The sequence below is a fragment of the Leopardus geoffroyi genome, chromosome E1 (genome assembly GCF_018350155.1).
Source record: "Leopardus geoffroyi isolate Oge1 chromosome E1, O.geoffroyi_Oge1_pat1.0, whole genome shotgun sequence".
In the NCBI taxonomy this organism is placed as follows: domain Eukaryota; kingdom Metazoa; phylum Chordata; class Mammalia; order Carnivora; family Felidae; genus Leopardus; species Leopardus geoffroyi.
The window spans coordinates 182121-209679 of NC_059330.1; the positions used below are offsets into that span (position 1 = coordinate 182121).

Genomic DNA, 27559 nt, shown 5'->3' on the forward strand with positions numbered 1-27559 from the left:
TTGATTTCGCTGCAGGTCATGATCCCATGATCTCATGTTTTGTGGGATCAAACCCCGCGTCAGGCTCCGCGCTGACAGTGCGGAGCCTGCTTGGGATGATCCCTCTCCCTCTCTGTCACCCCCACCCCTCAAAATAAATAAGTAATTTAAAAAAAAACATGAAAGGATGGACAACCAACAGGAAAGTGGGCAATGGACAGAAGTGGTAATTCACAAAGATAAATAAAAATGCTCAGTAAACCTTACCAGTAACTACAAACACAAATTTAAACTACAATACATTTTTTCCATCTCTCAGCAAGCAAAGATTCTTAAAAATGTGTAAACTGTTACACAGGAATTATACACATAGGTTAGGATAATCCTAATAACTGAGCAAATACAGAGAAATATATGCAATAAGACAGTCAACACAGTATTATTTTTAATAGCAAAAAACTGGAACAAGAATCTGGAGAGTCCAACACTGGAAAGCTAATCATTATGGTATTAATACTCAAAATGGAAAATTTTGCATCAATTAAAATTACTTAGATCTGTATTCAACCTAGAAAAAATACTCACTATATTGGTTTAAAAAAGAAGGCTAAAGGGGCGCCTGGGTGGCTCAGTCGGTTAAGTGACTGGCTTTGACTCAGGTCATGACTTCACGTTTCGTGGGTTCGAGCCCCATGTCAGGCTCTGTGCCGCACACTTGCTCGAGGCCTGGAGCCTGCTTCAGATTCTGTGTCTCCTTCTCTCTCTGCCCCTGCCCTGCTTGTGCTATGTCTCACTCTGTCTCTCAAAAATAAATAAATGTAAAAAAAAAAAAAATAAATAAAAAAGAAAGCTAAAAATACAGGTAGTAAATCTCATTTTTTTTGCAATATATTTGTGTGTGTATATGTGTATGAGTACGCATAGACACATACACATACACATACGGCTTTGGGGCTCACCCACTCATGCTAACCAGGTCCAAGCCCGCTCACCCTCTAAGGTCAGACAAGACTGAGGACATCCAGGGAGGTATGGCCATAAACAGACTATCAACCTATTTTCTTAAAGTAATCTCTACCCCCCAATGTGGGGCTTGAACTCACAACTCCAAGGTCAAGAATCACACACTCCACCGACTGAGCTGGCCAGGTGTCTATCTACTGAGACAACAGAACGACAGACTAAGATAACCCTGGTAGAACCTATGACTAGCTTCTCTTTGAGATTATTTTTCATTTTCCTGATTTTTAATGAACATGCATTACTTGTATAATGTTTTAAGTTAAAATAAAAGACTCTACAGAAACTTGGGGAAACTCTTGGGATGAAAACTGTAGTATAAAATATCTAAAACTATGATTTCCACTAGAGGCAAGCCTTGATTAGAGTAAGGGCAGTGGAGATGAGAGGTCATTAAAATCATGGTGGTCCTCAGCTAGCAGAATCAGCACTACCCGTGAACTTGCCGGAAGCTCCTGGGCCCTGCCCAGACCTGCTGAACCGGAAACTCTGGGGAGGGGCCGCATCTGGCTTTTATTTAACACGTCCTCCGTGTGATTCTGGCTGGCTAAAGGTTAAGGAATCAGAGCTCTGTTCTTGATTGTCTAGGAAAGGTGCAGCAAAAGCCAGGAACCTCTTATTAACTTGGTAATTAGGCAACAAATGATTAGCGCTTATTATCCCCTTCCCTTCCAAATACAGGAGGAGAGGGCTGAAGGGGGCAATGCCGAATGGAACCAGAGGCTCCTGACTTATTTGCTCCACACTGATTTACCCATCATTCCCTAAAACAGCCTGATATGGAAAGGAAAAAAAAAGGCATAATGAAAAAAAATTGTGGGGCACCTGCGTGGCTCAGATGGTTAAGCGTCCCAACTCTTGATTTCAGCTCATGTCATGAGCTCGCAGTTCGTGGGATCGAGCCCCACAACGGGCTCTGCACTGACAGCACAGAGCCTGCTTGGGATTCTCTCCCCCTCTCTCTCTTCCTCCCCTTCTCGTACATGCTCTCGTGCTCTCTCTTCCTCTCCCAGAATAAATAAACATTAAAAATTAAAAAAAAAAAAAGAATTTAAAAAGAAAAAAAAATCTGAAAGAAAATACACCCCGGGGCACCTGGCTGGCTCAGCTTGTGGGGTGTGTGACTCATGATCACAGGGTCGTAGGTTCGAGCCCTATGCTGGGTGTAAAGATTACTTAAAAAAATAAAATCTTACAAAAAACAAGAAGAGGGGCGCCTGGGTGGCTCAGTCGGTTAAGCGTCCGACTTCAGCTCAGGTCATGATCTCACGGTTCGTGGGTCCGAGCCCCGTGTTGGACTCTGAGCTGGAGCCTGCTTCAGATTCTGTCTCCTCTCTCTGTCCCTCCCCAACTCCCATGTGTGTTCTGTCTCTCTCTCTCTCAAAAAGAAATAAATGTTTAAAAAAAAAAAAAAGAAAGAAAAAACATGCCAAAATTCTAACCATGGTTACGTTACAGTTTATTTTTTCCTTTCTCTCTTACCTGGTAAAGGAATAATAGCACTTTTAAGATGTTTTGGGAGAAAAAACATTTTTAAATCACATGAAAATCTAATTAGATTTACTTAATCTACTTGAAGAAGTCCTTCAACTATGTCTAAAGTATTCAGAAGCAGCATCAGCTTCTAGGCTGGCTTCATAAACTGGGCTTAATAGGTCGGTGGGCTCTTCAAGGAAAGACGTGTGGGCCATGCGATCTGTCGAGAGTCGCCAGCGTGCTGGAACCGCACCCCCACGGCCTTCGCACAGTGTCGCGTGCCCCCTCGCTGCACACGACAGCTCAGCCTACTGACCAGAGCCCAAACACAGCCTCGAACCTCCCTGTGGTAATTCGATTCTGCTTTGAAGTTTGGCTGGTTTCCTTTAATAACCCTCCCTCAATCGTCCGAACCAATAAACCTGACAGTTGATGAACCAAAACCCAAACAATTTTCTTAAAACCCACAATCAGCAGGCATTTCCTGGGCGCCCTCAAAATTTCACATGAAGTAAAGTTCAAGTGATCTCTGAGTGTTCCCAGTCCGGCCCTGACTCTTTCCTCAGTCTGCAGACCACACTGGAAACAGATCCACGCTGAGGCTGGGACAGAGCAGCGGTGGTGCGGGATGGGCTCTGCGACCCGCACGGCAAACCTGCCCCTAGAGCCACTCACCCCTGGGCAGGCCCAGCACACAGGTTGCTGAAACGGTGACCGCACGCACGAAACTTCTGACCTCACGGCAGTCCAGGCACAGAGCCGCGCTTTGTAGAGAACTGGAGATTTTCTATGTGGCCCCGTTTTTTTGTTTTGATTTGATTTTAAATAAATGTTTTAGAAGACATTTGAAAAGAATGGGAATAAACTTGTCAGTAGGCAATTAGCCATTAAATGAAGCATATTGAGGGAATTAATTTCGTTACTCAAATCCGGTATTTAATCTGTAAAAAACTGGGGCTCCCGGGTGGCTCAGTCCATTATGCGGCAGACTCTCAATTTCGGCTCAGGTCATGATCTCACAGATCATTCCGTGAGTTTGAGCCCCGCGGCCGATTGTGCTGACAGTGTGGAGCCTCCTTGTTCTCTCTCTCCCTCCCCCGCTCCCACACCCAAGCTCTCTCCATCTCTCAAAATAAACTTAAAAAAAACTGCCAAGTGTTTTGAATATCCTCCTATGACTCCAACTGAACTGTCTTCAACTTGCCAACTATTTTTACTTCATTTACTTTACCCAAGTTTTTGATTCATAAAATTACAAAATTGTGATAGATTGCATCTTTCATCAGTAAAAGCATCCTCTTTAAAAAAATTTTTTTTAAGTTTATTTATTTTTGACAGAGACAGAGTATGAGCACGAGCTGGGGAGGTGCAGAAAGAGAGACAGAGACACAGAATCCGAAGCAGGCTCCAGGCTCCGAGCTGTCAGCACAGAGCCTGACACGGGGCTCGAACTCACGAACTGTGAGATCATGACCTGGGCCAATGTCAGAAGCTTAACCGATTGAGCCACCAAGGTGCCCCAGTAAAAGCATCCTCTTTAGTCACTTTAACCATATACGCTTAACTATAATTTCTTGGAAATAAACTCCAAACCATACTTGTAAATAATCCCTGTGTCAAAAAGGAATAAAAATTTACACGTCCTAGTTCTGTCATGGCAGGGTAACAGCCTGTCCTATTTTTTTTTTTTTAATTTTTTTTTCAACGTTTATTTATTTTTGGGGGGACAGAGAGAGACAGAGCATGAACGGGGGAGGGGCAGAGAGAGAGGGAGACACAGAATCGGAAACAGGCTCCAGGCTCTGAGCCATCAGCCCAGAGCCCGACGCGGGGCTCGAACTCACGGACCGCGAGATCGTGACCTGGCTGAAGTCGGACGCTTAACCGACTGCGCCACCCAGGCGCCCCTCAACCTGTCCTATTTTAACTGATTATAGCTAAAAACTCTAGACAGAGCACCAGAAAACAGTCACCTGAGGATTCGGAAAAGCACACAAAATTGTACAATTGAAGAGAGAGGCCAAACGTGAAGAGGCAACCGCACTGGATGAGTGTCCCCATGTTTTCCCTACGGTTTTGCCTTGAGGACAGACCCCAGTCAGAGATGAACACTGGCGCGGTGAGCATTGGACCCCTAACCCTCTGTCACAAACACCCTCTTTCTGGCCAGATGCAGTCGGAAAAGAGGCCCAGGGGAGCAGGGGAGTAAGGGAGATCTAGTTCTGCATATGAATGCACACGGCCTTGGGCTCCCCTGGGAGCACGGATGGCCCAGCCCAGCTTCAAGAACTGAAGTGAGATTTGAGCCACTACCCACAAAAGGTGGGGCGACTTTCAGTCTGCAGCTAAGGAGAGCCAGTATTTTCCGGAGGACGATACAGGACCCAGAGCCTACAAAATATAACCATAATGTCTGGGATACAATCCAAATCATTTGATATAGGAAAAAAAAAAAAATCAAGAAAATATGACCATTTCTCAAGGGAAGAGACAACATATTCTAACCCCAAGATGACCCAGATATTGAATTTACCAAAGACATGAAAATATCTGGGATAACTATGCTCCAGAAGGTAAAGGAAAACACACTTAAAAATGTTAGAAATTTTCAGCATATAAACTATAAAAAGAACAAATGGAAATTATAGGATGAAAAACACACATATTTAATTGAAAACTCAATGTCCTCAACAGCAGAATGAAAATGGCAACAGAAAAGTCAGCAAACTTGAACACAGACCAACAGAAATTATCCTGTCTGAAGAACAGAGAAAAATAAAATTGGGAAGGAAAAAAAAGAGCATCGAGGAGACCTGGTCTCGTGTGTGTGTCACTGGAGTCTCAGAGGAGAGAATGATGAGATGAAGGAAGAAAAATGTTTGAATAAATGATGGTCAAGAATATTCCAAAAAAAAAAAAAAAAAGACTATTCTAAATTCAGTGACAGACATGAGGTTTTACATTTGAAATCAAGAAACTCCAGGGGCACCTGTTTGGCTCAGTCGGTTGGGCGTCCGACTTCGGTTCCGGTCATGATCTCAAGGTTTGTGGGTTCCAGCCACGCGCTGGGCTCTGCACTGACAGCACGGAGTCTGCTTGGGATGCTCTCTCCCTCTCTCTTTGCCCCATCCCTGCTGGTGCTCTTTCTCTCTCTCAAATAAACAAACTCAAAAAAAAAAAAGAAAGAAAGAAAGAAAGAAAGAAAGAAATGAAAGCAAAGGAGAGAGATCCTCGGATGAGGGAAGAGTCTCACTGACGGACCTGGTCTGGAAGAAATGTTACAGGAAATTCTTGAGGCTGAAGGGACATGATCCCAGATGTAAACATGGATCTTGACGAATGAAGGAAGAACTAAAGAAATGGAAACATCTGAGCAAATATAAACTTCTCACTCCTAAGTCTGCTGAAAAACATACCACTGTTCACAGTGGGGTTTTCAATGTTTGCCCGCAGGACACGTGTGACAGCTATAAGTAAAGGTCCGTGGTAAAGGCATTAATGGGACCTGTATGGTTGCACAAGTTTCACACTTTACCTGATGCAGCACAAACAGACTATAAATCCTCCACACAAAGTGAGGGGCGTATGTGAGCCCTGCAGGAGGTCTGCCCTCTGAGGGATGTCTCACAGCGTCCAGTGGTATTTCTGGTTCAAAACTGGGGAAGCAGAACTGGCATCAAGGGGGTAGAGACCCAGGGTCCTACTAACTATCCCACAATGCACAGGAAAACGGCCACAACAAAGACTTAAACAGCCCCAAATCTCAATAATGCTGAGGCTGAGGAACTCTGCCCTAGATCAATCGCTAAACAACAATACAAAGAGAGGCAGTCAAGAAGTCAACAAATTTGAATCGAATACTAAAAGTCCAAATTATCCACAAGAAGCAAGAAAATGAGAACCCCGGAGAACAGGAAAAAAGATGGGACGAACAAATCAAATGGTAGCCTTCTTCATAAAAATAATGACATTAATATTAGTGGTCTAAGCACTCCACTTAAAAAGCAGAGATAAAAAGGCAAGCCCTCATTAGATGCTGTCCAGAGGACACACTGAAATATAAGACACAGATGAGGTTAAAGCAAAACAAATACAAAAAGATACACCATGTGAACAGTAAGTATAAGGAGGCCAGAGGGACCATTTCACATCAGAAATAGACCTCACGACATAGAGCGTTACCAGAAATAAAAATGATCATTTCATGATAAAAGCCACACTTCATCAGGAAGTCACTATAATTAGAAACGTCCATGTGTATGATGACAAGGCCCAAAATATATGAAGAAAAAATGGACAGAACTGAAGGGAGACCTTGACAACCCTGAAATTACAGGAGGTGTTAGCACCCGCCTTCTAGGCACAGACAGAAGTAGACACAAAAGAAAAAAGGAAACATACAGAAGGCCTGAACAGTATTCTCAAACACCCCGGTCTAACAGACACGTGCAAAACACTATCTACCACTATCTCAGAGTACAATTCCTGCTCAAGTTCACTTATATTCACCACACAGCCCATGTGCTGAGCCATAAAACAAGTCTCAATAAGTTTAAAAGGATCAAAATCATATAAAGTATGTTATCGGACAATAACAGAATTAGAAATCAGTCATGATGAAGTATGTAGGAAAACCCAAATATCTGGAAATTAAACAACATACTTCCAAATACCTCACAGGTCAAAAAAAAAAAAAAAAAATCACAAAGAAAATGAGAATACAGCCTGAACTAAATCACAATGTATCAGAATTTGCAGAATGCAGCTAGAACGGTGCTTAGAGGGAACTGTGGAGCTTTTAAATCCTTACATCAGAAAAGAGATAAAAAATAAATGATCTAAGGCTCTACCTTAAGAAACTAGGGGGAAAAAATAAGAATAAAGTAAGTCCAGAGTATGTAGAAGGAAGGAAAAGGCAAAAATTAAAAATACAGGAAACAGACAAAAGAGAAAATTAATGAAGCCAAAAGTTGATTCTGTGAAAAGATCAATAAACTGGCAGACTTCTAAATAGACTGATCAAGGAAAAAAAATGGAGAGAACATAAATCACCAATACCAGCAACGAAACCAGTCACCACTGCTATCCACATTAAGAGGATAAGAAGAGAAAGCTGCAAAGTCCACAACTTGGACGACAGTACAGGGACCACAAGGGATGTGGACCAGGGATGCAAGTTTGCTACATTAACTGCATAAAGGAGAAAAACTATAGAATCATTTCAGTAGATACAAAAAAAAAAAAAAAAAAAAAAAAGTGATAAAATTCAAATCCAAGTCCTAGAATATCTCAAACCACTAGGAATCCTCAAATTTATAAAGCACGTCTACGAAAACCCAACAATTAAGTTACATGCAGCGATGAAAGACCTCATTGCTTCCCTCTGAGATCAGAAACAAGGCAAGAATGCTCGCTTCCAGGCAAATAACTTGTATCCAGATTACATACAGAATGCTTACAATTCAAAACTGAGAAGACAACCCAATTTCTAAAAGGGCAAAAGAGGGGCACCTAGGCGGCTCAGTCAGTTGAGCGTCCGACTTCGGCTCAGGTCATGATCTCACTGTTCGTGAGTTCCAGCCCCGCGTCAGGCTCTGTGCTGACAGCTCGGAGCCTGGAGCTGCTTCTGATTCTGTGCCTCCCTCTCTCTCTGCCCCTCCCCCATTCATGCTCTGTCTCGGAAATAAACACTAAAACTATATTTTTTAATAAAAATAAAATAAAAGGGCCAAAGATGTGAACCAAACTGACAAAGAAGACACACAAATGGTCAATAACACGTGAGATAATGTCCTCAGAGAAATGTAAAATAAAACCACGATGCACTCCACATCCCTTTGTGTGGTGAACATTATAAACAAGAAACAACCTTCCTAAGGGTCAGTAAGGACTTGGAGCCACCAGAACTCTTACACACAATGCTGATGGGGTGTGAATGATACGTCCGTTCCCAGAATGGGTGGGTTGTTTCCTAAAATCAGTCACTCCTAAGTATCTGCCCAAGAGGGACAAAAACGAGTGCCTACACAATGACACACAATTGAGCATACTAATCTTTGTAACAGCCAAACGTAGGCAAATCGAACAACACATTGTGGTGTGTGCACACGTGGAATACTATTCAGCAGTGATAAGGAACGAACAATGGAAACCATAACATATGGAGATTCTGGACGAATCTCTCAATCTTTAAGCTGAGGGAATGAAGCCACCTGACTCTTGATTTTGACTCAGGTCATGATCTTGAGGTTCATGAGACTGAGCCCCGCATCTGGCTCGACGCTGCCCGCGTGGAGCCTGCTTGGGATTCTCCCTCTCTCCCGGCCCCTCCCCTGCTCATGTGTGTGCCTGCACACTCTCAAAATAAATAAATAAACTTAAAAAAAAAGATCCTATATATTCCATTCTGTTTTCACAGAAGTTTGGAAAATGCAAGCCAATCGCAGTGCCTGGGTGGCTCAGCTGGTTGCGAGTCTGACTTTGGCTCAGCTTATGATCTCACGGTTCACGAATTCCAGCCCCAAATAGGGCTCTCTGCTGTCAGTATGGAGCCTGCTCCAGATCCTGCTTTGGATTCTCTGTCCCCCTCCCACCCTGCTCCTCCCCAGCATGCGCTCTTGGTCTCTCTCTCTCAAAAATAAATAAACATTAAAAAAAAAAAAAAGAAAAGAAAAGAAAATGCAAGCTAATCTACAATGAATGGAAGCCAATAGGTGGTTGGCTGGGGATGTGGATGGAAAAGGGATGAATTAAAAAGACACAAGAAGAACTTTCAGGGAGGTGAAAATGTTTGTCATTCCATTGCTGACAGTTTCACAATTCTATCAAAAGTAATCAAACTGTACACTTTTAAGGTGGGCAGTTTATTTCACGCCCTTTACACCTCCATGAAGTTGGAAGCAAAAGAAAGCCAAAGTGAGAGGCGGCAAGGCACTGTGGTTACTGGTGTGGATTCTGAGCCAAGCCGAATGGGTTTCCAACTGCGGCCTGCACACTTACTACCGTGTGGCTGGTGTGCGTTATTCAGCGTCGCCGTGCTTCGGTTTCTGTCTGTGAGATGCAGGCACACGACGGTGCTCACCCACAATGCCACCCTGCAGGTAAGGGCGCGAATACGGGCCGGGTGCGAGGGGCTCTACTCCCACACGGTAGTCACTACACCTCAGTGCTGCTGTGGTGACATGGAGACTATTTGTTGGGAGTGCAAGCTGGTGGAGCCTCTCTGGAGCGCAGTACGGAAGCTCCTCAAAAAGTTCAAAGCAGGGGCGCCTGGGTGGCGCAGTCGGTTAAGCGTCCGACTTCAGCCAGGTCACGATCTCGCCGTCCGTGAGTTCGAGCCCCGCGTCGGGCTCTGGGCTGATGGCTCAGAGCCTGGAGCCTGTTTCCGATTCTGTGTCTCCCTCTCTCTCTGCCCCTCCCCCGTTCATGCTCTGTCTCTCTCTGTCCCAAAAATAAATAAACGTTGAAAAAAAAAATAAAAAATAAATAAAAAAGTTCAAAGCAGAACTACCCTATGACCCAGCAATTACATTTAGGTATTTATGCAAGGGCTACAGGTGTGCTGCTTCGAAGGGGCACACGCACCCCAATGTTTACAGCAGCACTACTGACAAGAGCCAAAGTCTGGAAAGAGCCCAAGTGTCCACCGATGGATGATGGATAAAGAAGGTGTTGTATATATGTATACAATGGAGTATTACTCAGCAATCAGAAAGAATGAAATCTTGCCATTGGCAACTACGTGGATGGAACTGGAAGGTATTACGCTAAGTGAAATGAGTCGGTCAGAGAAAGACAAATATCCTACGACTTCACTCATAGGAGGACTTTAAGAGACAAAACAGATGAACCTAAGGGAAGGGACACAAAAATAATCTAAAAACAGGGAGGGGGACAAAACAGAAGAGACTCATAAATATGGAGAACAAACGGAGGGTGACTGGAGGGGGTGTGGGAGGGGGGATGGGCTAAATGGGGGAGGGGCATCAAGGAATCTACTCCTGAAACCACTGTTGCACCACAGGCTAACTAACTTGGATGTAAATTAAAAAAAAAAAAAAAAAGCCCTATTCACAGGGACTAGAATCAGCAAGGGCCAGTGTATTTGAGTCTACCTGACGATGGGTGAGGGAACAAGACGTCTCCCCTCAGGGAACAGCCCTCACCCCCAAATGGAAAATGCATGAAGAACAAGGACAGTGCTATGCATTCCTGACATAACGTCATAAAATAATTTAAAAAGCCAGGTTTGTGCCATTTATGATTTTAATTATGTCTTTAAAAATGCTACTGAGGGGCGCCTGGGTGGCGCAGTCGGTTAAGCGTCCGACTTCAGCCAGGTCACGATCTCGCGGTCCGTGAGTTCGAGCCCCGCGTCGGGCTCTGAGCTGATGGCTCGGAGCCTGGAGCCTGCTTCCGATTCTGTGTCTCCCTCTCTCTCTGCCCCTCCCCCGTTCACGCTCTGTCTCTCTCTGTCTCAAAAATAAATAAATGTTAAAAAAAAAATTTTTTTTTTAAATGCTGAGCAAAATTTGCTGAAAAACTACAGGAAGAATAAAAAGGTTTACTTTAATTATTACAAAAAAAAAAAAAAACTATTTGAAACAAACACACAAAGTTAGCAGAACCAAGAGTTAGAAAAACACAAAAGCAACACGAGGGTTGGGTAAGGGGATATAACCACAGATAAAACAGATTTTCTGAGGCTCTAAGAGATCTCTGGCAAGAGCCTGCCAGGCCGTGTGCTCTCCTGCCCACACAGCAGCTAATTTCTCTGAAAGACCCAAGAGGAAGTCAGGACGCCTTCCCCAAGCCTGTCTCTCAAGTAACGTGTTGTCACTTTGCCACAACCTACCATTTAGCTTGGTCAGCTAAACCAGGGGGAGGGGAATTAGGACCCCACCTATTTTTTTTTTTTTTTTTTTAATTTTTAAAATTTTATTTTGAAGTCATCTCTACACCCAACGTGTGGCACGACACAACCCCGCAATCAGGCCTCACCTGCTCCACTGGCCCAGCCGGCCTGGCGCCCCGGACGCCGCTTCTCAAGGGAGGAATATCAAATAATTTATGGACATACTTTAAAACCACCATGGGTATCGTCTGAAGGAGCGCCCTAATACTGCGACAGAGCCACCAGGAAGGAGACTGTCGTTCACAGGGTGTCCAGCACATGCTGAGCACTGCCGTCCTTCTCCTGAAACAAAACGGCATGCGGGGCCCTGGGGGTCGGCTGAGGACCCCTGCGAGCCTCGCGCAGAGCCTGGGGCCCGGTGCACGCGCCACTGCACGGGCCGCCTCCCGCCCAGCTCGCCCAGCCAGACCGAACGGGAGGGAGGAGGATGCCTTCTGGTTTCTGGACGGCTTGTGACCCTGGACACACCCCAGGCCAGCTGAGCGACTCCCCATAAACACTGACGCTAGGGAAACACAAGGTCATTGCTACAGAAAGCACGCAGGAAACTCTGTCTTCAAAACAGCCGTTCCAATGCACTGGGGCCTCTCACAGTGTGAGCTGAGCGGCTGCGAACCAGTCGCTTTGCCAGAAACAAACCATTTTACTTCACAAAGCTCTTCCTCCTGGTCCTGAGATTCGTTACACCATGTTAGCTACTGGTTACAGTCTTTCTCTTTCGAGTTGACCAATCAGTACCTTTACCAAGCCAGTATCTTTATACTTCAAATAATAAAGAAAGAGAAAGTAAATTTGTACCCTCTTATCTTTGTATTTTGACATAATTTCGGACTAACAGAAAAGTTACAGAGTTCGAGGACACACTTTGCCCATCTTCCCCTTGTGCTGACATCTTATGTACTCATAGTACAATAATCAAAACCAGGTAATTAGGAATGATACAATCTTGTTACCTAATTACAGACCTTTACAAATCTTGCCAATTTCCCCATCAGTGTCCTTTTTATGGTTCAGAATCCACACTGCATTTCATTGTCTCCTTGTCCTCCAATCTGTAACAGATTCTCACCTTGTCTTTCATCACCTTAGCAGATTTGAGGTACGCGGGGCCAGTTATTTTGTGGAATGTTCCTCAACTTGGGTTTGTCTGATACTCTCTCACAATTACACTGAGGTTATGTGTTTATGGCAAATCCTACAGAAATCATTGTGCCTTTATCAGCACATCGTGGCAGGCACAAAACCTTGTACTCTTTGGAACAAGGCATGAGTCAAGAAACCTCTCATATATCCAAACATGTTTTAAATACTTAGCATTTAATGCCCGACTGTATCTTCACCAACACATGCTGAAATTCTTACAGTGACTCACACAAGTCAAGTGCTTGCTTTGAATTTTAAGAACTACTTGGGGCGCCTGGGTGGCGCAGTCGGTTGAGCGTCCGACTTCAGCCAGGTCACGATCTCGCGGTCCGTGAGTTCGAGCCCCGCGTCGGGCTCTGGGCTGATGGCTCAGAGCCTGGAGCTTGTTTCCGATTCTGTGTCTCCCTCTCTCTCTGCCCCTCCCCCGTTCATGCTCTGTCTCTCTCTGTCCCAAAAATAAATAAACGTTGAAAAAAAAAAAATTTAAAAAATAAAAAATAAAAAAAAAAAAAAAAAAAGAACTACCAATTACACAAGCACTTCAAAAGAAAATGTGAGCTCGGAAAGTCCATCTAAGAACGTCCGTTCCATGCCGAGTACGAATTTAATTTTGTTCACTGCCGTATCCCTAGCACCTTGAAAAGTGTCTGCCCTCTGTGACACGGATGAAATCATTTTGAAGAAACAAAACACCAGTAAGTTCGTAAAATGATTTTATCAGCTCCTTTAGTGTGGAAAAGTTCAACCACAAAAACACCGCCTGCTTGCTATTTACGCACGTGTTTACAAGAGCCTACGCCCAGTCTCCCTCAAACTGCCGGCCAGCCGCACAGGGTTAGCACCTCAGGTACCGCACAACACACAGGCTTCGGGGGCACTGGCTGCTGCCTGTAACCTGATTCGGGCGACCGGACCCATGCCCCGCCCAGGCCACGCAGCAGGACTGCTGGGCAAAACACACACGTGAACACGAACCAGTCCACCCACACCTCCACCTCCTTGGAACCCGCCCCCAGGACACGCTTCATGGATAAACCGTGTGTAGAAAGTCACGATGACACAGGCTTAACTGTCAGCTGTCCTGGCAAGTGCCTCATCTACCAAAGCTCTTGACAGCTGACTGCATAGCAGGGCAAACTAGGCTTACGGTTTATAACAGGAAGGAAGGAGTCCAGGGACATTTACTAAACCTCTTCTAACCTCCTGATTCTCAGTGATGCAATCTTGTGGTCAGTCGCTGAGTTACAGCTGCTCTTAAATGTTACGATGTACTAAAAAAGGAAAAGCAAAATTTTAAATGTAAAGTTTTATTTAAAATGTAAAATTTAAATTTTAAAAGTCTGCATTAGGCTTCTTATAACTTAATGCAGTTTTCTGCGTTTTTACATAGTTTTTGTTTGTTCTGGAAAGCAGTCATGTCTGATTTTCCCATGCTTACTCATTTGGTTCCATTCAGCACTTCATGAGGACACGTGAAACTACAATAAACACGCTGTCTGAATTACCGAAGGCAGAATCCATCCGACAAAGTCAGAGGATGAGGGTAGAAGAAAGTAAGACTGTTCTACAGCGCAGCTGTTTTCCAAAACTATCAGAGTCGTTTATAATGTGACTGGCCATGTGCAAGGGTACCAATTTCACAAGCTCAAGCTACCGGGATCATCAATTTTTGGTAATGTTTTGATAGATACCAAAAGATGGCAACTTATTCTGAACTTTTCTTCTACCCAAGTTGAGTATTTCCCATATCATATACTTTCTTCTGGTCTTTGTAAATTATCTGGTCATGTGATTAAGATCCTATCATGCATCTTGTAAAGAACACTTCATGATCTAATGGGCTTTAACAGTTATCCACAGCTCTGTTATATATGGGATCAAAGAGCTATGGCCTCAGAGAAAAGCTCTCTGCGCAGAGATTTCAATCGCATGGTCCTTCCAGTGAAGACCATTTCCCAAGGAGACGTGTTGTCATAGGTACAAATGCACACGGCCATGTGTACACACGCACAGATATGTGTGTGTCTGCAACTCTGAACTACGGACCTCAGATTAAACCCTAGAAATGACCCTGCAGAGACAGAGTTCACTCACAGTGGAGAAGCATGAGCACCTGCTCCCCTAAACCCTTGAGGTAAATGTCCACTTAACCTCTGAGCACTGCTCACGTGTCAGCCCCTCGGACACCTTCCTTGTCGGCCCGCGCTGGTCTTCTCTACCTCAGACAAAGCAATTAACACCCTGCCCTGGCCTCGAACGATCCATTTCCACAGGACGAGGACTCTGTTACAACCATCTCACTGGGCAAACAGTACCTTCTGAACCGGCAAACGAAGACGTAATTCAGAATTTTCACACAGCCGATCACTTCTGCAAGTGATTCATCATCTTACTGCCTGGGTATCTCCTTACCATGTGTTATAATTCTCATGACTATTAATAACAGACTGAAATGTAATATTTCCTTTTTTTTTTTTAAAGCAGTTAGGTAAATACTAAATGAAAATGCAATTCTGAAGTAAACTTCTGAAAATGATTTTTTTTAAGTCTACTCACCACCACCTGTACCCAAATTCTAAGCAATGTAACGTGGCATAAAACAATGAAATCGAACGTTAAAAAGCTCAGTGCACCTGTTCAAATTCTGAAGCCTAATGGTCACCCTTCAGTGTTAGAGAAAGACAACCCCTGTTACCTGGAGTAACTCTTAAATCTGAGTCCAATTCCTGAACATCAGGAAAAGTACTTGGCAACAATGATTAAATTTTAAGCAACTGAACACCAAGACTTTTTCTAGGAGTGGGAGAAAAATATTTTTCTGCACATACTCCCATACTTATAATATTATGTGAAAAGAATTTCTGGACAGATATTTATATTATATAAATTGTAAGAAAATTGCAGATACTCAAATATTTACAATTTATTAGTCAAGTATTAAGCAGAAGTATTTAAGTCCAACCCACTGATTCACTATTTAACTAGTTCACGGTCGCCATCAATTGATAAGAAAAGTTTTCTACTTTCAGGGCACCGAGGTGGCTCGTCAGTTGAACGTCCGACTCTTGATGTCGGCTCAGGTCGTGATCTCACGGTTCCGGAGACGGAACCCCGTGTCAGGCTCTGTGCTGACAGTGTGGAGCCTGCTTGGGATTCTCTCTCTCCCTCTCTCTTTCAAAATAAAAAAATAACCATGAAAAGGTTAAAAAAAAACAAAAACACAAAACCCTGTGGTTAAAAAAAGGTTTCTACTTTCATTAAACCACTACTATTTCAAAATGACACACATCATCTTCTGCCAACAGTTCTCGTGCTGGTGGTTTTTAAGCCCTGAGCAGGCCAGAGGCTCACCTGACAGGTCCAACTCCTCGGTGGAAGACAGGCTGGCCAGACTCCAGCTGTCGCTGCGGGCCGCCAGGACGAACTTGTGAGCATTGATGTGCTTGCCCCCAACCTTTATCTTCAGATCGCTGATGACACAAAAAGAAAGATGTCATCATAATTACATATAGCTGGGATTGACAAATGATAAACGTATGGGTATTGACCACTCAACATATATCTGCAAAAAGAATGACAGCAAAGTTACTTCTCTGTGTTAGCACTGAATTCTAATGGGTCATGTTTACACTATCTTGCTAGACACGTTTTAGATTTCTAACTTCTGGTTTCAGTTCACATGGGATGTTCTGCTTCAAAGACATTCCCTAATGTGATTCTCAGGGCGGTGAACCTATCAGTTAAACAGGATCATTAATATTCGGTGAACATAGAAGAGGTTTCACACAGACCAGATCAAGACAGGTCTTCAGGGAGAGAAGGACGGAAAGCACGAACACTGTGCAGAAGCCCTGGAGACCAGGGGGCTGCACGCAGTGTGGCACCAGCCCACAATCAAGGTTGTGCAGCAAAACCACAAACAAACTGGCTTTGACAAAGCAGTCAAGGATATGAGGCCCACTATCTATATTCCTGTCCTCCACAGAAACATTCAGACCTATTACTGGACATTTTCACTCAACCATTTATAAAGAAATGGGGTAGGGGCGCCTGGGTGGCGCAGTCGGTTAAGCGTCTGACTTCAGCCAGGTCACGATCTCGCGGTCCGTGAGTTCGAGCCCGCGTCGGGCTCTGGGCTGATGGCTCAGAGCCTGGAGCCTGTTTCCGATTCTGTGTCTCCCTCTTTCTCTGCCCCTCCCCCGTTCATGCTCTGTCTCTCTCTGTCCCAAAAATAAATAAACGTTGAAAAAAAAAAAAAAAAAAAGAAATGGGGTAGGAGAAACCTTTTCTCCAAACACGTTTCCATATTTATGACAAGCCATTACATGAAATAGACCTTTCCAAACAGTTAACATGTCTGACTCTGAAATGTCAACTGCTGAGGGAGGAAAGCGTCTGGCCATTTAACAAATTCCTAAGGATGACCCGCTGGGGCTGACACGAGAATGTGCCATATGGTTTCATTCACAGCAATCCGAAGTCCTTAATTATCATCATTCTGTGTATTCACATGTTCTTTTATTTTCATACTCCCCTCCAAAAATGCGTTAGGTTGGGAATCTTTAGAAACTAAATACAAAAATTACTATATTTAAAAAAAAAAAAATCTAAGGGCATCTGGGTGGCTCAGTCACTTGAGCATCTGAGTCTTGATTTCCGCTCAGGTCATGATTTCACAGTTCATGAGATCGAGCCCTGAGTTGGGCTCTGTGCTCAAAGTAGAGTCTGCTTAAGGTTTTCTCTCCCTCTCCCTCCACACCTCCCCCCTACCTGTACATGCTCTCTTAAAATAAATAAATAAACATAAAAAAAGAGTGACAAAACTACTTAATGAGGAATGAAAAGTCTTTTAAAAAATAATAAAATAAAATAAATATCTATTATAGGAACGAATGCATCCACTTAAAAGGAAACCCAAGCAGAATACTGTTTCTATATAATGCGTGACACAGAGACGGTTTACTCCATGAGCGCTGTGTCTAGAACGTATTTATAGTGATGTAAGCATGTCAGCAACTGTAGTTCTACTAAGACCAAGCTGCAACTCATCACGTTAGATCAGAAAAATAGGATACTCGGTATTTCAAATTATTACAAACTACTGTTAGCAGCAAACACTGTTAATCAATAAATAAAAAAAGAAATGGAATTGATATTTTATTTAAGACAGAACAAATCTGGGGCGCCTGGGAGGCTCAGTCGGTTGAGTGTCCGACTTCAGCTCAGGTCACGATCTCACGAACGGTTCGTGAGTTCAAGCCCCGCGTTGGGCTCTGTGCTGACAGCTGAGGAGCCAGCTTTGGATCCTCTGTCCCTCTCTGTCTGTCCCTCCCCAGCTAGTGCTCTCTCTCTCAAAAATAAATAAACATTAAAAAAATACTTTTAGATACAACAAATCACATCCTGTGATAAAATTTCTAAAATTCAATGAAAACAGGAAGCTGTTTACAAAGCACAAATAATTTTTAAGCTCTAAATTCATGTATAAAGTATCAAATTCCATTAACTTAAATGAAGCCTGTTTCCTGTCTTAGCCACAAAATTATAAAAATGAATGTTTCTATATATTCACGAATATCAGGTCAAATTGTTTTCTCTCTTGTAGTCTAACATGCCAAAGGGAAATCCAGACAAGGATTTCACTATAATTTCTAATAATAGCAATTTCTAAAAACGCAATTCAAAAATGGAAGACGGCTAACTTTCTGAGCACTCTACACAGAAACAATTAGGAGGCCGGTAATTTTTTTTAAATTTTCATTCCAATCAAAGCGCATTTCCTTGTAAAATATGAATGTTGTTACTAAAGAGGCATAAAGAGCTCTCGCTAGAGTTTCTCAAACACATTAACAGAAAAAAATGTAAGCTTGATCTAAAAGAAGGGTACATGGGGCGCCTGGGTGGCGCAGTCGGTTAAGCGTCCGACTTCAGCCAGGTCACGATCTCGCGGTCCGTGAAGTTCGAGCCCCGCGTCAGGCTCTGGGTTGATGGCTCAGAGCCTGGAGCCTGTTTCCGATTCTGTGTCTCCCTCTCTCTCTGACCCTCCCTGTTCATGCTCTGTCTCTCTCTGTCCCAAAAATAAATAAACATTGAAAAAAAAAAAAAAAAATTTTAAAAGAAGGGTACAGTAAGTAACTACATATGATCATTTTTAACTATCTTAAGGGGCAAAAGCCTTCTCCTGAACTTAAGTAAAAATAAACGTACCAATTTCTTCCACATTTCTCAATTTAAACACTTGTTAATACCTACTCTTTAATCACTCCACTTACTGAGATGCACCAAAATACTATTCAAAGTCGGGGGGGGCGGTGGGGAGTGCCTGGGTGGCGCAGTCGCTTAAGCGTCTGACTCTGGATCTCAGCTCAGGTCTTGATCTCAGGGTCATGAGTTCAAGGAAGGCCTGCAATGGGCTCCATGCTGGGCGTGAAACCTACTTTAAAAATATATATATTTAAAGACAACAAAATGTTTGTTTATAGGACAAAGTTTTTGTGGGGTTTTTTTGGATTTTTTATTCTTATTTTGGTAAAAGAGCATCATCTGCTTTAGAAACGGATTTTCCAATTTCAGGCATTCCATCTCAAAAGCTCAAGTCCTGGGGCGCCTGGGTGGCGCAGTCGGTTAAGCGTCCGACTTCAGCCAGGTCACGATCTCGCGCTCCGTGAGTTCGAGCCCCGCGTCGGGCTCTGGGCTGACGGCTCAGAGCCTGGAGCCTGTTTCCGATTCTGTGTCTCCCTCTCTCTCTGCCCCTCCCCCGTTCATGCTCTGTCTCTCTCTGTCCCAAAAAAATAAATAAACGTTGAAAAAAAAAAAAAATTAAAAAAAAAAAAAAAAAAAAAGCTCAAGTCCTTTCTGAAAGCGCTGTTCCCCATCTGGTATCCGGCCCGCACCAGGTAAGGGACAGGCTTTCGAAGCCCAGGAGAGGCCCATTGGAGCCTTGACCAGGCTCACTCTCACGGTCTCCCAGAGGGACCACAGGATAGTGGTACCCTCCGTGGGTAAGTGAGAGAGAGCGAATGGTGGGAGTTGTGAGGGAAGAGCCTGGGGGCAGGGGACACACACGTGCACCAGAAACAGGTCAGGCTTCCCGGTGCCAGCAGCAACATGGCGTTGTCTTGTCCACGGAAAAAAGAGGGGAAGAAAAGAGACAATGAACGGATGATATTTTACAAGCAGTGACATCCGTTCAATTTAAAGGGCTGTGCTTCCCTCAGAGGACACACGTCCTATCTTTCCGGCATTTAGTTTTTCTCTGTCTTATAAACGAGTAATACGGAAGATAGCGATTCTGGATTTTGATCGGTTTTAATGCCCTAATCTATCTCGGAATTTCCCGAAGGCTTAGCTGAGTCCGGTTTTCCATTCCCGCTGCCGCCACTCCAACCCGGCCCGTCTTCATCTCTGGTCCGCAGTCTGCACAACACTCCCACCGCAGCCCTGCGCCCTTCTCTTCACAGTTCTCTCTACACGATGTTACCAGGTTCGTCTTCCCGAAACACCACCTCGGCTCTGGAGGCCCGACAGCCAAGTGCCTGCTCCTCACTTCCTAGAGGCTCAAGTCCAAGTCTCTCCCCTTGGCCTCCCAGCGCAAACCACCCAACTGCCCCGCCTCCTCCAGGGCCTGACATGTGACGTGTACCCAAGACGGCACCCCCCCTCCCCCCGTCCTCCAAATCCTGCACACCTTGCCATGTCCCCGCCTGTTCTCAGGCTCCCTCGACCAGCAACATCACTGTCTTCATCTACTGAGTCCTGCCCAGCCTCTGACATTTACCCCAAAACCTACTTCATAACAACAGCTACCAACTGAGCGCTTACTAGGTGCCAGAACCTGGTCTGAGGGCTTTAACACACGTACTCGCTAACTGAACCCTCGCAACAACACTACCACATGCAGCAGTGTGCCCATTACACAGATTAGGAGCCGGAAGCCTGTCACACACAGCTGAGCTTCTAACGCAGGCCGTGTGGCTCCAGGTCCCCCCTCGACCATCGTGCTACCCTGCCCGCTGGTTCCAAGCCGCCTTCTTTGATTCTCCCAAGACATAGTGACCTTTCCCCTCGGAACCCCCGGACATGCAGGCCAATCCCTGTCTGCATCTGCAGTGCTATCCGCGATTTGCACGCTCCGCGCCAGAGCTAAGGAGGAAATAAAAGCAGCAGACTCTTTCCCCAAAGAGCTTACATCCCAGGGACTAGAGGTCTGCTAGTATCCTGGCTGGAGAGACACGAACTTGGGAAGAGCGTCGGGAAGAGGAGAGGTGACGCAGTGGCCCGGGGAAGCCGCGGCAGGGCCGTGTGTCCAGGGGCTCACCTGTACCGCTCCTGCTCGCACAGGTCGGCCACGATGGCCAGCAGGCGGCTGATGAAGGACTCACCGCCGCTCCCGCCGTTCGCCTGCGCGGCCAAGAGGGTGCATCTCTTCTCCGTCTCCGCCAACTTCTTCTGCAGCTTCACGTACTCCTGCCGGAGAAGCATCAAGTGCTTCTCCAACTTGGCCACCTCCTCTGCAAGGGAGACAGAGATCCCCGTTTACCGTGGCAGGCGCGAAGCAAACAGCGCTCACGAAGCTCTCCCCCCACAGAGAGGATGCGGCAAGGTGACAATTTCTTAGCGATGCCCCTTCAGGACCCAGAATGGCTTTGCTTATGGTGGCACTGTGTCCCCGGGCCAGGAAGACCCTCCCAGTCCACGGCTTTCTCTTCTCGGTTTCTCTGAAGACCAATGGCCAATAAATGACAAGGAACAGACGCACGCAAGATGCTAACAGGTACCTGGCCTGCAAATCCTTTACCTTCAAGCCAGAGGTCTCAAGGAAAGGTTGTCAGCATCACCTAGGACACTTTTTCAAACCACTATAGTGAAACCTGATTTTTATATGTCACGCGTTCTACAAGCTCTACGTGAGCTCTCTCGCACAAGCTGCAGGACCGCCCCCCGAGGGCAGCACTGTCACCAGCCACACCGCACAGGTCACAGAGACACTGAGAGTCTGCCCGTGGTCCTGAGGCTGGTGAGATGTGGGGCTGGGTGAGAGCCCAGGGCCAGTGTTAGCCGCTCCCCCACACGACCCGACACCCCCTCCTTCAGGAAGGAAGCGGGGCAGTCATACTGGTTCGGACAGAAGCTAGTCCCACTCCGCAGGCGTGCTGGGGCACACTGAACAGGTGGAGAACCACGGCACTGGATTCGTGAAGCTCAACAAATATTTGCCGAGTGACCACCGGGTCCTAAAGACTGCGCCATGGTGAGCAAATTCACACACATCTTTCCCCAGAGCTTTGAGTTTCTGGGGGAAGTAAACTTTTGTAATCATAATGACCATGCTAACAATCAAGCACAGAACTCCAGGGAGCCCTAGAAGGAAAGAACAGAGGTGTGAGAACCTGTGACCAATTTAACTTAGGACGCAGGGAGGATTCTCGGACCGAGTACACAGTCAGGAAACCTCCCTCCTTCGTTACCTGGCTCTGAGCCTCGGTGGGGCTCACAGCACCGTGCCAATCGGCACCTCTATAAATCCGGGTCTCGGCCACGGAACCACAGGGCTGCCGGCCCCCTTCTCGGGGCCTCGGTGCCTTCACCCCTCTGCTCTCACCAGACACTGCCCTCGAGCCCACCGTCCCCCCAGCCCACTTCATTCTCAGGCGGGCCCTTTACCAGCAATTCTACCCAGGGACGAAGTACCTCCGCCCTGCCCAAGTAGGGTCCCCCCCCGATGACGAACTCCAAACCCGTCACGGCGCTCAGATCCTCTGCTGTAGCATCAACCTCCCTTCTCTGCAAGTTCAGTCCCTTTCAACTGGGTCCTTCTCCTCAGCACAGAAGCTCATGCAAGACCCTATTAAGACAAAGCCGTCCTTCCGCCTCCGCCCTCTGTCCCCAGGTGCCATTTGCCACTTCCTCACCCCAAGTCCCCAGGCATTCTGCCCTGTCCCCACCACTCCCTGGACCGTCGTCTCACCGATGACCTAACTACCAAATCCAACAGACACTTGCCAGGATTCTCATCCTGCACACCCCACCTCTCTGCGACCTCTGTTGCGACTGCAACACCCCACCCTCTCTCCAGTTCTGGTTCTCGGTCTTTCCCATGCTTCTCTGCCTCCCTCCCACCGCTGATCACCGATGCTCCCCGGGGATCTACCCCGACCCTCTTCTCAACTCTACACCCTCCCGAGGCAGCTCCCCCAGGTCAGGGTCTGCGGCTGACGCCACAATCTAAGTGCCAGTGATCCACAGACCCACCCCCATAGTTCTTTTCTTAGCTTCCTCCGTCCATCTGCCTAACAGACACTGCTCGCTAGTGGCCCAGAGGGACCTCCAGTTAACTATGCCCAGAACAAAACGCGAAGCAAATTTGCTCTGCCTTTGTACTGTCCCTATACTGATCACAACACCACTGTGCAGCCTATTATCTGAAGGAGAAATGCAGGAGTAATCCTAAATGTCTCCCCCTCAGTCCCATGGCCCCAACCCTACCCCAACTCCAAAATCAGCTCCCCCCTGGGGTGCCTGGGTGGCTCAGTGGGTTAAGCATCTGACTCTTGGTTTAGCTCAGGTCATGATCTCACAGTTTGTGAGTTCGAGCCCCACATCAGGCTCCAAGCTAACAGTGCAGAGCCTGCTTGGGTTTTTTTCTCTCTCTCTCTCTCTCTGCCCCTCTCTCGAAATAAATAAATAGACTTTAAAAAAATCATCTTTCCCTGGGAAAGACCCTGGAACCCTTCAGGTCATCTCTATCCCCACCCCCACTATGACTAAATTCAGGCCCTCGCTCGTCGTATCTGATCTCCAGTGTGAACAGTTGAGTCACCACTGCATCCCAGAGCCTATCACAGGGCCTGATACACAAAGGCTCACTAAATATTTGATCAATTCAGTTTCATAAAAGAGGATTCCTTTCCTCTCTTCAACTTCATCCCTTCCCCACCTGCTGCCTAAAAGCTAATTCTTTATAACATGGAAACCATCAAAACTGGTTCAAAAACACAAGTGTGGTTAAATAAACGAGGTGTGGTACTTGACTCTGAAGTTATTATGCAACTAATGTTTTCAAAGAAATATGTAACTCAAAACGTGCATACTCAAAGATAAATATATTAACAGAAAAAAGGCACTGAAACTAAACGTATTTTATCATTCCAATTTTTATTGTAAATATTCACATGTATGAGGAGTAAAAGACAATACGAAATATGAGCAGATCTCACTGAGACGCGGGATTACCGCACTCCTCCGCACACTTCAGGTATTCTAGAACAAACGTGTTCTGCTTTCATAATTAGAACAAGTATTTTCAGAGAAATCTGTACAAATGTTAACAGACTATCTTCTTCACGTACAAAGTAGGAAACATTTTCTTCTCTCCCCGAAGTTCCACATTTACACACATGCCTGGAGTCGCAAGGCTGGGTGTGAGTCTCAGATGTGATCTCTATTCCTGGAGAAACAAAGCAGCAGACACCTGCGAGATGAAAATACGCCTCCAGCTGCTGAACTGCTCGGTGCGCTCGTGAGCTACATATCGGATGAGGGTCCCTGTAAATAACACTTCGGCCCAAAACACTACAATTATCTGGCCTATGCGTATTTAAACAAAATACTGCTTTAAAAGCCAATGGCTAAAGGAAAGCGGCACTTACAACGATCCTATTACAACACGGCAATGATCTCAGCAAGCAGCATTTACAAGCACGCAAACCCGCGTAGGCAGGACTCTGTTTTATGCTTTTATTCTGGTGTGACAAATGTACAGTCCCTGATTTTGAAGAGTCCTTCACGGTGACTTAGGCTAAACAAACCAAGAATTGCAATTATCTACCTCAAAGGGGGAAGTATGTAGCACAAAGCAGGAAGATATTAAACTTCATGTAAGGTACGAAATTTATACTCTTTTCTGCAGAGAAGGAAACAGAAAAACTGGCATGAATTTCCAGGTGTGTTAAGACAAAGCGTAAAAGGACGCACCATTAAATACGAGTCACAGAAAATTCTGTTCACTGTCACCACTGGTAGAACACGAATCTATGGCGTCAGAGGCCACGGTATGGTCACCGCGGCAGGAACAGTAGGAGGGCAGTCACTGCAGGGAACGTGGGGGCCTCTGGGGTGCTGGTAACATCCTCAACAAGTTAGTAGTTAAACGCACATTTGATTTTGAGAATTCACTCAGTTCTACACTCAGGATTTGCTCTTTTCCGCATATACCCTACGCTTCAATTAAAAAAACCGAACTGATACATGCCCATACTGGGTTCTGGAGTCAAACTGATAGGGGTCCGAATCATTCCAGCAACGCGCCACGGGGCGGTGGGCAAGTTCATCACTCAGAGCTTCGGTCTATCCATACGCTGGGGGAGGGACTCAATCACAAGGCAGCTGGCTGGCACAAGCACCAGAGTCACCAGCACGTCCCCACTCGCCTGCACAGTCACATAATCACTGGACAAACAGTTTAAAATATTCTAACAGTTTACACACTGTATTTTGAGTCATGAAAAGCAGAAAGGAATGCAAATGTTTTACTGGGAACTAAAACTGATCAACGAAAGTCCTGGCAAATGCACAGGGCATCATGAGAAGTGTGAAGTGACAAAAGGAAAACCAGACGACTGAACACAGACAAATACCAACAAGCTACTTTAAATACTGTGTCCCTCAGACAGCAAGTCTGCACTGACGATTCCCACACCAAAAAGCAAAGCCTAACATTCTTTAAAAAGCATCACTATTGGGCGCCTGGGTGGCTCAGCTGGTTGAGCGTCTGACTCTTGGTTTTGGCTGAGGTCATGGTCTCATGGTTTGTGAGTTCAAGTCCCATATCGGGCTCTGTGCTGCTCACAGCTCGGAGCGTGCTTGGGATTGATTGATTGATTGATTGATTGATTCTCTCTCTCACTCTCACTGTGTCTGCCCCTGATGTGCTGTGTGCTCAAAATAAAGAAATAAACTTAAAAAAAAAAGCTCACTGTTATTCACTTGGAAGACGTGCACGTTAGGCTGTGCTCTAAACAAAATTCTCAAAAAGGCAACTCCTGACTTACAACAGTAGCACAAAGTCAGTGGGGTCGACAGGGACCAACCTAGAAACGGCAGCAGAAGCGCAACCCCTTAGAGATAAACATGTGAGAGCAGAAAGTAGTCTGGGGAGCAGGACTGTGGGGCAGAACTTATTATTTTTTTTTAATGTTGACTTATTTTTGAGAGAGAGAGAGAAAGAGAGAGTGAGAGAGGGAGAGAGCACGCATACGAGAGGGGAGGGGCAGAGACAGAGAATCCTAAGCAGGGTCTGTGCTGTCAGAGCAGAGTCTGACTCGGGGCTCAAATCCATGAACCATGAGATCATGACTCGAACCGAAATCAAGAGCCGGACACTTGACCGACTGAGCCACCTATGTGCCCCAGAACTTGTTTTTTGTTATAAATCACATAATATTTGAGTTTTAAATCTATGCACACTTATGAAACAAAATATATTGTTTTATGCACATTTTAAGGATTAGGTACCCCTAATACCCAAGGATAAGGGTTTTTGTAGATCACAAAACTTTCTAGTGGGAAGGAGCCGTAAGACCACATCTTTGAGGGGCACCTGGGTGGCTCAGTTGGTTAAGCGTCCGACTTCGGCTCAGGTCATGATCTCACGGTCCGTGGGTTCGAGCCCCGCATCGGGCTCTGTGCTGACGGCTCAGAGCCTGGAGCCTGTTTCCGATTCTGTGTCTCCCTCTCTCTCTGCCCCTCCCCTGTTCATGCTCTGTCTCTCTCTGTCTCAAAAATAAATAAACGTTAAAAAAAAAAAAAAAAAAGACCACATCTTTGAGTTCAGCTCCCACACGATACACATGAGGGGCAGAAGTGGCAAAGCCAGCAGCAGAAGCCCACCCACCCCGCCTCCCAGGCTCTGCCCGATGACATCATCCCAGGCTGTCTGCAAGAGCCAGAGCTCGAACTACTCAGATGGGGGCGGGGGCTGCCCCCGTACGGGAGCGACTGCCCTGGAGAGAGGGTTGAGCAGCCAGCAAGTAGCTGCCCAAGTCGCACGCACACAGACTGCTCTAGGAATACTACTGGTAAGATACAAGACCCGCTGAATCGCACTGTTCTGATCATTCACTGACCTGTTCGGGGATTTTCACCATGAATAAGACAGCTGCGTCACGTGTCTCACCTGTTAAAACAGGCGAAGCGCCCAGGTAGCACCAATGCCGAGGTAAGACTGTCCTGGCGCTCTGACAGGGGTACAAGCAGATCACGAAGCAAGAGTCCCTGGCTTAAGCGAGAGCAAGGGAAGAAGTCCCAGAAAAGGGGTGTTTTACTTTAAGTCGAGCCTGCAAGCGTCTGTAGCATACTGGGTCCAGAGAATGCAAGAAAGAGGCTTCGGTCTCCTACTTTCTTGGTCAGAGTCTCCTTTCAAACCACTATCAGGCAACAGGTTTGTAGGGCAGACAGGGTACTTGGCTCCCCCAGCCTCCGCCTAAGCTCCCTGGAGAGGATGGCTACCTCATCCTGCTAGTTCCATCTGGTGGTTACAGTCCCATCTCACCTGCCTGAAAGACGGGGCGGCCTGGGCCTGCGGACGGCCGACTCTTCCTTCACGGAGCGCACGGACCCTGTCACCTGCCACACAGTATCCTAGCCAACGCTCCTCAAGAGCACCAACTTCCCAGACTATGGCATCAGGAAACAACTGTGTTTCTGTTTCACTGAACTAGCAATCTGCAAGTATTTATGAAGCACCTACTACGTGCTAAGCACTATAGCACATCGGGAACCGCCTCTTGGAGAGTTCTGGAAAGGCAGTCTCACTTGCACCTCTTCCAGACAATGCAGCACTGACATAGGACCGACAAGGGACTCAGACCAGAGGAGCAAAAACGAATCAGTCACCAAGAATCCAGACACTGTGGGGGGAATGATAAGGACATCTGTCTTTAAGAGTAGAAAGGCGCGGATTCCTCTTGTAATGTGTAGATGAGGAGGTCATAAAGGTTCCACTCGAATCATTTTCTCAAGGAATCCCTG

The 27559-nt window shown here is 45.8% G+C and overlaps 1 protein-coding gene across 4 annotated transcripts in view; it reads right to left on the bottom strand.

Moving 5' to 3' along the window:
- Nucleotides 1-27559, bottom strand: part of ANKFY1 (ankyrin repeat and FYVE domain containing 1) — an 81711-nt gene that overhangs the window by 39997 nt on the left and 14155 nt on the right. For 3 of the 4 annotated variants that reach the window (XM_045487258.1, XM_045487259.1, XM_045487257.1), the window contains exons 2-3: nt 20850-21042; nt 15884-16002 (exon numbers count right to left, since the gene is read on the bottom strand). In XM_045487258.1, the coding sequence (XP_045343214.1) occupies nt 15884-16002; nt 20850-21042 (312 nt within the window). The remainder of the gene's footprint in view (nt 1-15883; nt 16003-20849; nt 21043-27559) is intronic. The other variant, XM_045487260.1, reaches the window with a different exon arrangement.